The sequence below is a fragment of the Portunus trituberculatus genome, chromosome 46, assembly GCF_017591435.1.
Source record: "Portunus trituberculatus isolate SZX2019 chromosome 46, ASM1759143v1, whole genome shotgun sequence".
In the NCBI taxonomy this organism is placed as follows: Eukaryota; Metazoa; Arthropoda; class Malacostraca; order Decapoda; family Portunidae; genus Portunus; species Portunus trituberculatus.
The window spans coordinates 25,890,235-25,904,062 of record NC_059300.1 but is presented as its reverse complement, the minus strand read 5'-3'; the positions used below and the strand labels follow the sequence as shown (position 1 = coordinate 25,904,062).

At 38.9% G+C, this 13,828-nt stretch overlaps 1 protein-coding gene across 1 annotated transcript in view; it reads right to left on the bottom strand.

Annotated features, from left to right (window-relative positions):
- Positions 1 to 10,150, bottom strand: part of LOC123520031 (integrator complex subunit 6-like) — a 34,087-nt gene extending 23,937 nt beyond the window's left edge. The window contains 2 exon segments of the mRNA XM_045281871.1: positions 1,593 to 1,670; positions 9,900 to 10,150. Of these exon segments, the coding sequence (XP_045137806.1) occupies positions 1,593 to 1,670; positions 9,900 to 10,016 (195 nt within the window). The 5' untranslated portion in view covers positions 10,017 to 10,150.
- Positions 10,151 to 13,828: the final 3,678 nt, after the last annotated feature.

Here is a 13,828-nt window from a genome sequence, read left to right as displayed (position 1 = left end):
ACACTCACTCACTCACACACACACACACACACACACACACACACACAAATGAGGGCAAGCTGCTTTAGTCTCTTCAAGAATGCACAGATCTGACCACACACACACACACACACACACACACACACACACACACACACACACACATGGGAGCAGGCTGCCTAACACCTATCCCCCCCTGCTCTCCAAACTAGGAAGCAAGGTCACAACTCATAGGCTCACATTCCTCACCCATTCCCTGCCAGGTGAACACAGGCTGCACAGGAGACAAAGCTACTCTGTCTCTGGCTCCACACAATGACCTCACCGTTGAGCCATTAACCCCTACACAGCACACTCACAGAACGGTCATGTGGCTGAATCAACAACAATAAATGACATCTATATCGGCAACCAGTCTTCTTTTGGTTTTCATATTCATTCTGCTTACTATTTGGTGATTTTATACAGCTTCAGAAACTTGTGTGGGTGTTAAAATAGTGAAGATACTGGACATAAATCTTCTGACCTCCATAGATAGTTCATAATGTAAGTAAAATCATCTAATCGTACCTAAAACTCATGGTAACAAAGCGTTCCAGTACTGAAGGAGTTAAGAGTTGCTACAGAAAACTCACAGAAAAGTCATGTGGCCTGACCAACAACAATAAATGACATCTACAATATCAGCAACCAGTCTTCCTTTGGTTGCTACACTTGACCTTTCAGTATCATAAGTTTCCATTTTCATTTTGCTTACTATAAGGTGATTTTATACAGCTTCAGAAACTTGTGTGGGTGATAAAATAGTGAAGACTCTGGCCATTAATCTTCTGACCTCCATAGACTCTTCCTAATGTAAGTGAAATTATTTAGTTGTACCTAAAACTCACAGTAAAAAAAGCTTCCCAACTTACTGAAGGAGTTAAGAGTTACTACAAAAGAACAAGAAGACAAGTGAGGTTTCAAGACATTTATCCAATTCTTTTGGCTGACTCTCTAAGACCTGCTCGGGGACTGGCATCTAACTAGACTTTTTTGTTTAGTGGTTTTTGTTGCCCTTGGCTAGATTTCCTCCTCTTACATAAAAGAAAAAGAATACAGTGTCTATAATATCAACAGCCTGTCTTCCTTGGGTCCCTCCTGTTCAGAGTCACCACACCAGATCCGCCAATGCATTACATCTCCAGCATCTTCCTCAGTCACACCTATCACAAGGATGTCCTCTTTCAATGTATCCATTATTATTAACCTTAGGCATTAATCTTTTTCTCTTCCTGATCCATCTCCAACATCCCCCTCCTCACACATGCCTTGTCTCTCCTGCTGACCTGCCCACATCACCTCAGTCTCACTTCACTAGATTTGTCCCCAACCTGACATACTACATGTGATTGCCTCTGATGTATTCATTCCTGACTCCCTCCAGTCTCATCACTCCTACAGAAAATCCAGCAGCAATGATAAAAATGAGCTGCAGTGATAACAGAGCATGGTAAAACACACAGCTGGCACAAATCTTAACATACTTACTCCTGATTCAGCCCAGCCTTAAGACACCTACAGAAACCAAGTAGCATTGATAACTAAGCACAGAGCACACTGCCGGGTCCCACCTTAATGTGCATGGGTGCCTCTTCAAAGGTAAACAGCATGTACCGATCGCCTCTGCTTTCCGGACTCCTCTGACGCAACTGTCACGAGAGGAAGAGAAGATACCATTAAGATCAAGCACAATATTGAGATAAATGCCACTGAAATTGAATATATCAGTGAGGTAGTAAAATTCTAAGTTAGTGTGTGTGTGTGTGTGTGTGTGTGTGTGTTTTATTACCTAACTGAGTGTAGTAATTTCTTTCCGAGTGAATGCAGTTAAACAAATATACATAAAAATTTATAAAAATGCCAGAAAAGATTACCTAGACTATTCTCTTGCTTCAATTTTTTATTTTCAATTATACTTTCATTCAGCATCACACATTCTTCACTTCTGTATTTTACCACACTGAAAACATACATGGTGCCTGCTCACACATTCACTTGTTTATCATGTTCTCTTCTTTTTTTCCCCTTTTCTATCTTTTCCACAATTTGCAGGAAAAATCTCTTTCCCTCATTCATCATAAGCAAAAAAAAGCAAATTACCTTTCCTTTTATTCTTCACATGTAGAAAAGAATACCATTAGCATCCTCTCCTAAAGGAAAAAAAATATATATACCTCTCCTATTCTTTACTCCTTCTATGTGGAAAAAATGCCTTTAGTCTGCTTTCCCAAATGGAGAAAAACTGCATTAACTATTCTTTACTCTTAAAAAAAATAATGTATTTAGTCTAGTTCATTCCTCATACAATTTCAGTCCTCCTCCTCCTCCTCCTCCTCCAAGCCTTGTCCTCCCACCACCTGATTATCTTGGCTTCACTCGCCCCTTTTCACCGACAACTTCTCATGGTCACTATTTTTTACTGATCTCAAAACTTCTTCCATCATGTGACTGCTTTCAAATGTCTGATGTCCCACTACTATGTCATTTTGAGGGCTTAATCTTATCCTTATCATTATTTTCCTTCTCTCTCTCTCTCTCTCTCTCTCTCTCTCTCTCTGTGTGTGTGTGTGTGTGTGTGTGTGTGCAGGTGTGTTTAAGTATGGCTATCAATCTATCTAACTGGCTAGAGAAAAAAAACTCAACAAGATTCTGCACACTCAAGAACATTCACAAATTTACTGTAAAGAACTAGAACAGACAAGGGACAAGAACAGATTAATCAGAACTTAATAAGAACAGACTATGAAATAATGATACAGTTATTGGGTTGTCAATCTGCTGTAAGGGACAAGAACACAGGAACACACTCAAGTATTGGTTGGTGTATTAGAGCACAGGAAACAGAGAGATTTGAAAGATAGACAATGAGACAGATTTCATTCGCTCTCTTTACCGGTGAACTCTGTAACTCTGTGCCTGCTTCTGTGTTCTCTCCTTCCTACAACTTCACCTTGTTTGACCCCTTCAATACCATGACATGTTACCATATTCATTCTATATACTATTTGGCATTTTTATATAACTTCAGAAACTCATGTGGGGATTAAAATAAATGAAGACCCTGTCCATTAATCTTCTGACCTCCATAGACCCTTCCTAATGTAAATGAAATGGTCTAATCTCACCCAAACTCAATAAAATGCATTCCAGTACTGAAGGGGTTAAAATAGAGAAGATGAGACAGATTTCATTCATATGGTCTAATCTCACTCACAATCAATAAAAATGCATTCCAGTACTGAAGGGATTAAAAAAAGAGAAGATGAGACAGATTTCATTCATTCTCTCTACTGGTGAACTCTGTAACTCTCAGCCTGCTTCTGTGTTCCCTCCTTCCTACAACTTGAGCTTGTTTAAGAGGAGAGTCTCAAGGTACACGCATTCCTCAATTGGTCCCCACTTTTTAATTTCTCTTTGTTTTCCTTCTTTTTTTTTCTTATATAATGTATACCAAGCTGGCAAGGAAAATCATCAGGAATTTTCTTAGAACTTTATTTTTTTTTATCTATTTATCTTTTTTTTTATTTAATTAATCTATTTTTCATTTTTATTTTTTATTATTATTTTTAGTTATTTATTTATCATTATCATTATTTTATTTATTTATTTTTTTTTTCATTTTTTTGGCCTCAACTCCTTCAGTACCATCACCATCTTCATATTTTTTTCTGCTAACTATTTGGCAATTTTACACAGCTTCAGAAACTTGCATGGGGATTGGATAAGTGAAGACTGCAGCCATTAATCTTCTGACCTCCATAGACCCTTCGTAATGTAAACAAAATCATTTAATCATACCCAAAACTCATGGTAAAATACATCCCAGTACTGAAGGGTTAATTTTGCTTTCCTTGTTCATGAAGAGGGAAAGATGTGAATAGAAATGTATGCTTTATATAGTGACTCTCATCCTCCTATGCCCTGAACTCACTCAGTAGGGAAGTTTCAAAACATCCATTCCATTCTATTGCGTAATTCTTTCGGACCTATTCGGGGACAGGCATCTAAGTGGACTCTTGTGTTTATTTGGTTTAATCATTTCTGTACCCCTTGGCCAAACTTCCCTTCTTACATAACAAAAAAAGACTAGAAACTTCTTACACTTGGCCTTATGTTATGATGTTTTCTAATCTTATGCGTAATTCTCTCGGACCTATTCTGGAACTGGCATCTAAGTGGGTCTTTTTGTTCTTTTTGTTTAATCATCTTTATTGCTCCTTCGTCAGACTTCCCCTCTTACATAAAAAAAATAAAATAAAAAATAAAAATAAAATAAAAGGCTACAAACTTCTTATATTTGGCTTTATGTTGTGTTTTTCAATCAATGAATACAAACTAAGTGAACTCAAACACCACAAAAATAAAGCCATATGAATGCATCTTTTATCTCCATGTTATCATGTGTCGATGTAAAGATTTCTGTACATTCCCTTACAACATTTATTTTCTATCCATGACTCTAAATTAATAGTATGGAGGTCCACAAGAATGTCACTTTACACCAGAGGATGACAGGCATAGCAGTGTGTGTGTGTGTGTGTGTGTGTGTGTGTGTGTGTGTGTGTGTGTGTGTGTGTGTGTGTGTGTGTGTGTGTGTGTGTATTTACCTAGTTGTAGTTTTACAGGACCTGGGCTTTATGCTCGTGTGGCCCCGTCTCCATATCTACACTTATCCAATTTTTCTTTAAAACTATGCACACTCGTTGCTGACACCACTTCCTCATTCAAACTGTTCCAAGTCTCAACACATCTTTGCAGGAAACTATACTTTTTAACATCTCTCAGACATCTTCCCTTCCTCAGTTTCTTACTATGCAATCTTGTGCTTCTAATGTCATATTCTTCTCTCAGGATTAGTTTCTCATTATCCACTTGTATCAGATCCCCTCTCTCTCTTCTCTGTTCCAGTGTTGGTAGATCCATAGCTTTTAGTGTGTGTGTGTGTGTGTGTGTGTGTGTGTGTGTGTGTGTGTGTGTGTGTGTGTGTGTGTGTGTGTGTGTGTGTGTGTGTGTGTGTGTGTGTGTGTGTGTGTGTGTGTGTGTGTGTGTGTGGTGCTTTGTCTGGGTCAATGTATGTGTCACTGATGGCATATACTTAGAAAGACCGAAAGATAAATAGATAGATAAACAGACAGGTAGATGGTGGGTGAGGGACAGTATAAATGGACAGGTAGATTGCAGACCTCACATATACACACATAAACAGAGTGCCAACCTTGTACATACATAAACAGATAGACAGATAGACACAATGCTGGTGGCCTAATACATACACATAGGCAGATAGATAGAAGGACAGAACCTCACACAACACCATAACCACCACCACCACCAATTCACAAGTAGCTACACAGAAAGACAGACAGACAGACAGACAGACAGATAGATAGATCGAAAAAGACAACCTTACACATCACAACCACCACCAGTAGACATACAAACAGACAGATAAATAGATAGATAGAGACACCCACACATAACACCACCAATTCATGGGTAGATATGATAAAACAAGACTAGACAAGACAGATAAACAGACAGACAGACAGACAGACAGATACAAACAACCTCACACATCACCACCACCACTACCACTACCACTATTACCACCACCACCACCACCAGTTCACAACACTCAAGGGTGAAGCAGAGGTGACACATTAGAGACACAGGGGCACCACAGGCCAGCAGGAAGCATGACTCTAGTGTTGCAGAGACCTAAGCACCACTGGGCATGTCAGCTGAGAGTCAGGGATCAGCAGGTGGTGGTGGTGGTGGTGGTGGTGGATGACATTAGCACTTTGTCTATCAGGAACTATACTAATTTCAGAGATCTTACTAGTGGAGAGGAGGAGGAGGAGGAGGAGGAGGAGGAGGAGGAGGAGGAGGAGGAGGAGGAGGAGGAGGAGGAGGAGGAGGAAGAAGAAGAAAAGAACCCACACCACCTTCCAGTTCAAACCTGCTTTGAGAGAGAGAGAGAGAGAGAGAGAGAGAGAGAGAGAGAGAGAGAGAGAGAGAGAGAGAGAGAGAGAGAGAGAGAGAGAGGAAACATTGGAACATCAAAGCGATTGGAGAATTGCAAGAATAAAACAGCAAAAACAATAACAACAATTGTCAAGTCAAGGTGTTCCCATCTCCACACAAGTGTTACACTGGCAAAATCTAACACACACACACACACACACACATCCCCATCACACTCCCCAATACAACTACAACTATAAGGGAATACAGGAGAGATATGTATATCTGTTTATGTATGTATGTATGTATGTATACCTTAATATATACACATACAGGTTTCACTCATGCAATACTGTGTCAGTTACCAAAACAAAGGAAACACAAGAAAAAGGAAGCAGAAAATCATCTCATCATGTTACTACACGCACACACACACACACATGCGCGCACACACACACACACACACACACACACATACATCCCCATCACACTTTTATTCTACAAGTCACAAATCTTCAGAGAGAGAGAGAGATATATATATATATATATATATATATATATATATATATATATATATATATATATATATATATATATATATATATATATATATATATATATATATATATATATATATATATATATATATATATATATATATATATATATATATATATATATATATATATATATATATATATATATATATATATATATATATATATATATATATATATATATATATATATATATATATATATATATATATATATATATATATATATATATATATATATATATATATATATATATATATATATATATATATATATATATATATATATATATATATATATATATATATATATATATATATATATATATATATATATATATATATATATATATCTCTCTCTCTCTCTCTCTCTCTCTCTCTCTCTCTCTCTCTCTCTCTCTCTCTCATAAAAAGAAAAAATGGAAAGAAAACAGGAGGAGGAGAAAGAGGAGGAGGAGGAAAAGAAAGGAGAAAAGAAGAGTAACAACAGTAGCAACACCACAAGGATGAGGAGGAGGAGGAGGAGGATTAGGAGGACAATGATACTACTATTGGCATTATTGTGCATGAGAGAGAGAGAGAGAGAGAGAGAGAGAGAGAGAGAGAGAGAGAGAGAGAGTAACATTATATGAGTGTATGTATTGTTGGGTGGTGTGGAGGTGTGAATGGCACGGTAAGGTAACTAATGAAGGACTCTGTGTGTGTGTGTGTGTGTGTGTGTGTGTGTGTGTGTGTGTGTGTGTGTGTGTGTGTGTGTGTGTGTGTGTTTGTTGTGATGATGGTAGTAGTAGTAGTAGTAGTAGTAGTAGTAGTAGTAGTAGTAGTAGTAGTAGTAGTAGTAACAATATCCATAATAGTAGTAATAATAACAATAATAGACTAATAGTAATAGTAGTAATAATAATAATAATAATAATAATAATAATAATAATAATAATAATAATAATAATAATAATAATAATAGATGGTTTATTAGTGTGTGTGTGTGTGTGTGTGTGTGTGTGTGTGTGTGTGTGTGTGTGTGTGTGTGTGTGTGTGTGTGTGTTGTACCTATCTATATTTTGTACTGAGAGAGAGAGAGAGAGAGAGAGAGAGAGAGAGAGAGAGAGAGAGAGAGAGAGAGAGAGAGAGAGAGAGAATATTCATCATTGTAGCTCCTCCTCCTTATCTCACTCACCACAAATTGCCTAAATACAGAGATATGAAAACACAAAGAAAGAAAGATAGAAAGATAGAATGAAAGAAAGAAAGAAAGAAAGAAGTAAGGAAAGATATTAGAACAAGGGCAATTTTTCACTCTTCATTCTTTATCTTAGTTTCACCAGTACATTTTCCTTCTTTCTCAGTCATCATCATCATCATCATCATCACCACCACCACCACCAAAGAAATGTTTTGTGTATTCTACCTTTAATGTGTCTATAATCACCACCACTATCATTGTTATCATCACCACCAGTCACAAAATTAGTCATCATCATCATCATCATCACCATCAAAAGAGCAGTAGAGGAGGGAATGAAGGAAAGAAAGAAGGAAGAAATGAAGGAACAAGATGGAGAGGAGGAGGTACTGATGAAAGAAAAGAAAGATAGTCATTACTATCATCATCATCATCATCATCATTGGTACATCACCATTACTACAGTACTTTTAATATTATGTATTACTGCTACTACTACTATTACTATTACTACTACTACTACTATTACTACTGCTACTATTACTACTACTACTACTACTATTATCAAAATATACAACTATCATGCTATTATTCTCTCTCTCTCTCTCTCTCTCTTACATGTGGCAGTATCAAAATAATCTATAATGTGTTTGATGTATATTTAGCAAATCAATATAAGATAATTGATGTCAAAAAAAAAAAAAAGGGTGGATAAAATAAAGGAAGAATTGAAAGAAGGATAGAAAAGAAAGAAAAGAAGTTAAACAATGAAAAGTAAGAGAAAAGAAATAAAGAAATGAAATAGAGAAAAGTTTGAAAGGATTTTTTTTCAAAGCAATCTCTCTCTCTCTCTCTCTCTCTCTCTATCTATCTATCTATCTAACATTATCACATCCCGCTCCCTATATTTTCTCTCTCTCTCTCTCTCTCTCTCCAGTACGCTACCCCCCTCTCCCCATCCTACCCACCCGCTTGTTGGGATTCTGTGCCCCTCTCCCTCCCTCCCCTCACCATCCAACACGCACTGCCATCCCTGATCCCCCACCCTACCCAACACCGCCCGCGGGTTACCTCCCAATATCACAAAATTTTGCTTGACACACACACACACACACACACACACACACACACACACACACACTGCTATACTCACAAACGCAAATATAGTTTTAATAAGAGTAAAAGTTGTAAAAAAAAAAAAAAATCTTTATCAACACCAAAATAGGAAAGTATGAGTGATATACATGCACGCGTGGACATACATACATACATACATATATACATACATACACACACACGTACGTATACATTCATGCATATGTATATAAAGATCTACACACCTCACTTAACATGCACACATGAGAGATGAGGTGTGTGTGTGTGTGTGTGTGTGTGTGTGTGTGTGTGTTCACATCGGTCGCCTCCTGGTCACCCAGCCAGTCTTCCCCATTACGGAGCGAACTCAGAGCTCATAGACCGATCTTCGGGTAGGACTGAGATCACATCAACACACAACACACACCGGGACAGCGAGGCCACAACCCCTCGAGTTACATCCCGTACCTATTTACTGCTAGGTGAGCACACCCCACACATTAAGAGTCTTGCCCATTTGCCTCACCGCTTACCGGGACTCGAACCCGGCCCTCTCGATTGTGAGTCGAGCGTGCTAACCACTACACTATGCGGGGTGTGTGTGTGTGTGTGTGTCGCAAAGTTAAGAGTAGCTACCCCCTACCTAGCCTGCTATCACACACACACACACACACACACACACACGAAACAACACAAGGATGCGGGAAAACTTATGACACACACACACACACACCTAACCTAACCCCCCACCCACCCCACCACACGCACCTATTCACGAAACAAACATGTGAGGGAGAGAGTGAGTGTGTGTGTGTGTGTGGGATATCAGTATGTGCGTGCGTGCGTGCGTGTCTGTCCGTATGTCTGAGTGCACGAAGCCGCGACTCGGAGAAACGGACACAGGCGCTTTGAACCACGTCCTTAATGTATCCTATATCTCGCCTCCTGCAGGATCCTGAGGGGTGCTGCCGGTGCTGGGGGGAGGTGAGAGATGTCCCTTCCCCCAGGCGAGGTCACGGGGCGCCAGAGGGAGGGGAAGGGGGTCAAAAGAGGGGAGGAACACACGGGGTCCCATCTCACCTTTACGAAAGTCTCGACGGCGCCCTTCGCTATGTCCAGCATGGTGGGTCGCGCCCCTATGAAGGTCCTCTGGTTCATGGACGCCGAGGTGTCGAGGAGGAACACTATGATGGTCATGGTGAAGCAGGTCACTCTAGCTGTCACGGGTACGGCGGAGGGGAAATTCACGGATTCATGACCACAAGGCGCGTATATCCTCTCCCTCCGACGGCTGGCGCACCACTGAGGACTTCTCTCTTCCCTCACCTCAAACAAGCCCTCACGAATGCCAACCCCACACGCCCCTACACCACTCACTCTCAGCTCCCTAACACAGCACCACGGACACCATTCAGGCTTCTAGTCACACACCAACGTTAGTGAACACAAATGTCGACCGTCAGAAAAATATGGAGTTTATTCCCGAGCTTTTGTATTCGTTTGAGGCATCCTGCGAAATTTAATGCCGCCAAAATAGATCTGGCTACTTGTGCCATGCAGGGGACTTTTAACATGACCCTGGCAATTTTGTTGTACATCTTCCACCACCAATGAGTGGAGTGCACTTCAATCAATTCTAGTAATCAACGGGGTAGGAACGCCATAAATAGATCTAGCCAAGTCAGTCATTGCAGCCTGGTGGTTGGCAGCCATGCTTACAATATGTGGCCGACTTCATCACACACATTTATTTCTCCTCCTTTCCCTTTATCTAATTCCCTTCCAAACGCATGAAGGGCCTCGGAAACCCTCCAGAGGCACGCGGGAACACCTTGGGGAGGGGCAGAGGCGGGGGAAAACAGGCAGGACCGCCACAAGGAGGGAGGAAGAGGGGGAAAACAGGAGCATAGCAGCCGTAGGAGGACACTGTGTTTATATATTCACCCGCTACGGGGACACGCGAGTCATTATCCTCAATATATTAATTAAGCAGTGTTGAAGGGTTCCTGCTGTGCCCCGTGCCGACCTATGTGAAGGGAAACAGTGTCCGGGGGAGGACTGACACAGGAAGAGGCTCTCCTAAGCTCGTTGGGATGACCTAGATATTAATATTATTGCGGTGGTGGGTGGTGGTGGTGGTGGAGGTGGTAGTGTGATGCTTTTGATAAACAATGGGGGAGGGGGGAGTAGTGGGGATGTGCTCAAGATTTGATAGATATATGTATGGGTGGTGTTTTTTTTTTTCTTTCTTTTTCTTTTTCTTTTATTTATTTTTACTATTTTCTTTTTTCTTTCTGTCTGCATTATCATTTTTATTTTCACTAGTGTGTGTTTATCTCTTCCTCGCTCTCTCTAATTTTCAAGTGTCAACAGTGCTCTCTCTCTCTCTCTCTCTCTCTCTCTCTCAACTTAGTACTGTTTTCTCTTCTCCTCTGAGCGGAAATCATACACATTAATCATTTGTTTACCACACTCCCTCTCACTTCACGCTGTCATCCTAAAGTTATCAGCAACGTCTCGATAAGAATGTATGAGCAAGACAAGCCGAGACGGGGTCACTCCTTAGCCAGTCACGTCCTTTCCGCCACTCCACCTAATAATAAAAAAAAAAAAAAGTTCCACGCGGAGAATTTGCATTTTATCAAGTGTTCCCTCTCTATGACTGGTTTATACGTAGTTGTTCCGTGCCAAAAGGTCATAACTTCCCATTACCAGTAATTACCTTTTTTTCTCTTTTTAAAAATTTTCTCCTCTCTTCCTCTTTTTCTCTTCGCTCTCTTTCTCTTTATTACTCTTTTTTTTTCTTTCCCTCTTTCGTCCTTCCGTCTTTCCCTATTTTTTAAGATTTTCCCGTTTTCTTTTGTTCCTCCCGAGTTTTTTCTTCCTATTTGGACTTCCTTCCCCCCCATCCCCCCCTCCTTCTCTCTCTCTCTCTCTCTCTCTCTCTCTCTCTCTCTCTCTCTCTCTCTCTCTCTCTCTCTCTTATTCCTTGACTATTTTTCACGGCCCTTCTCTTTCTCTGTCTCTCCTTTTTTTTCCTTAACTTTTTTTTTCTTTTTTCTTCAATTAAATTTGCCACGTCAGCCGGAGAGATTGAAGTGTATGGTAGAAAGTAGACTGAGATGTTTACATAGACTGATTTTTAGCAATGCAGGGAGTCATGGTGTGGGTTTGTGTGATGTGAGGCTTATGTTTGGATGGCGTGATAAGGAGACGGTCAGGAATCAAGTATAGAATAGATGAAAAGGTGTGTTTTAATTGTTTTTTGTTGTGTTTGAGTGTTACGTCTCTCTCTCTCTCTCTCTCTCTCTCTCGGACCAAACTTCCTCAGCCAGAGAAAACGGGAGTTGATTATAATTTTTCTGGGTTACTATGTTAAAAAATATTTGTCCGTACATCTATGCGGACAATCATCCACACACACACACACACACACACACACACACACACACACACACACACACACACACACACACACACACACACACACACGCATGAACACACACGCTTAATTCACATTCTTCAAACCATACAAAGTTATAATTGCAATGATGATAAATAATAATAATAAAAAAGAAAAAATAGATGACTTGGTTTTCACTATTTACTACTGCAGTATTCTATTTGTCTCCGTGTCTGCCTGTCTGTCCGTCCGTTTGTCCGTGTGTGGGGAGAATGTATGTATGTATGTATGTATGTATGTATGTATGTATGCATGTCTTTGGTTCAGAATTTGTTTAACTGTCCCTCAGATATTCTTTCTTTTCTTTTTTTCTTATTTTCATATCTATTTATTCATTCATTCATTCATCCATACATTTTTCATTCCCTTCTGTCTTCATTTAATCTCTCTCTCTCTCTCTCTCTCTCTCTCTCTCTCTCTCTCTCTCTCTCTCTCTCTCTCTCTCTCTCTCATTTTCCTCGGTCTACCTATCACCACTCCACTTTCCGCGTCAGAATATTTCAACACGCTCCACCTCCTCAGATCCCATTCTCTCCACACTTCACTTGGCCACACCGTCGCGCGCACCCTGTCCCTCTCCTCTCCTTTGCTGTGGGACAAGGATAGGCTAGAAAAAAAAAAAAAAAAGGAAAAAAAATGACGAAGGGACATGCTTTTATTAGTCTCAAACATTTTAGGATCGTATCTCTTAGTGCTTTTAATTTAGGCTCATGTTGAAGTTCTTTTTTTTTTCTTCTTCTTCTTCTTCTTCTTTTTCAAATATGGAAGTTATTCAGTTTTTTTTATCTTTTTTTTTTTTGTGTGATTCTAAAGATTTTCTCAGTGTTTTGTTTATTTATTTATTTATTTTTACTATTTTCTTTTTTTTTATTATGTTGTATGCTTGTACCTAGTGGAAGTTGCTGTCTTTTTCGTTTTTCGTTTTTTTTTTTTTAAGTAGAAGTTATTAATGTTTTTCAAGTTTATTTATTTTTTTTACGTTTTTTTCTATTATAAAGATTTTTTTCGGTATTTCATTTATTTTTTCCTATTTTTTTTTTTTTTCATTACGTAGGTAGGCTCTTAGTGGAAGTTGTTGTTTTTTCGTTTTTCTTTTAAGTGGAAGTTATTAATGTTTTTTCAAGTTTATTTATTTTTTTTACCTTTTTTTCTATTATAAAGATTTTTTTTCGGTATATCATTTATTTTTCCTATTTTTTTTTTTTTCGTCACGTAGGTAGGCTCTTAGTGGAAGTTGTTATGTTTTTCGTTTTTTTTTTTTTTTCTTCAAATATGAAAGCTATAAAGTTTTACAAAGGTATTTCTTTTTCGTGATACTAGAAAGTTTTACGGTACTTCACTTTTTTTATCATTTTTTTTTCCTCCCTCTCTTTCTCTCTACCATCTTATTTGTAGTGAAAGTTATTAAGGGATTTTTCAAAGGTGTGTTTTTTTGGGGTGTGTGATTGTACATTCATTGATAGTGTGGAAAGGATTATCCATAGTTAGGAGGGAAAACACGCATGGAAAACGTATCACCACTACGTTTTTTTTATTATTATTATTT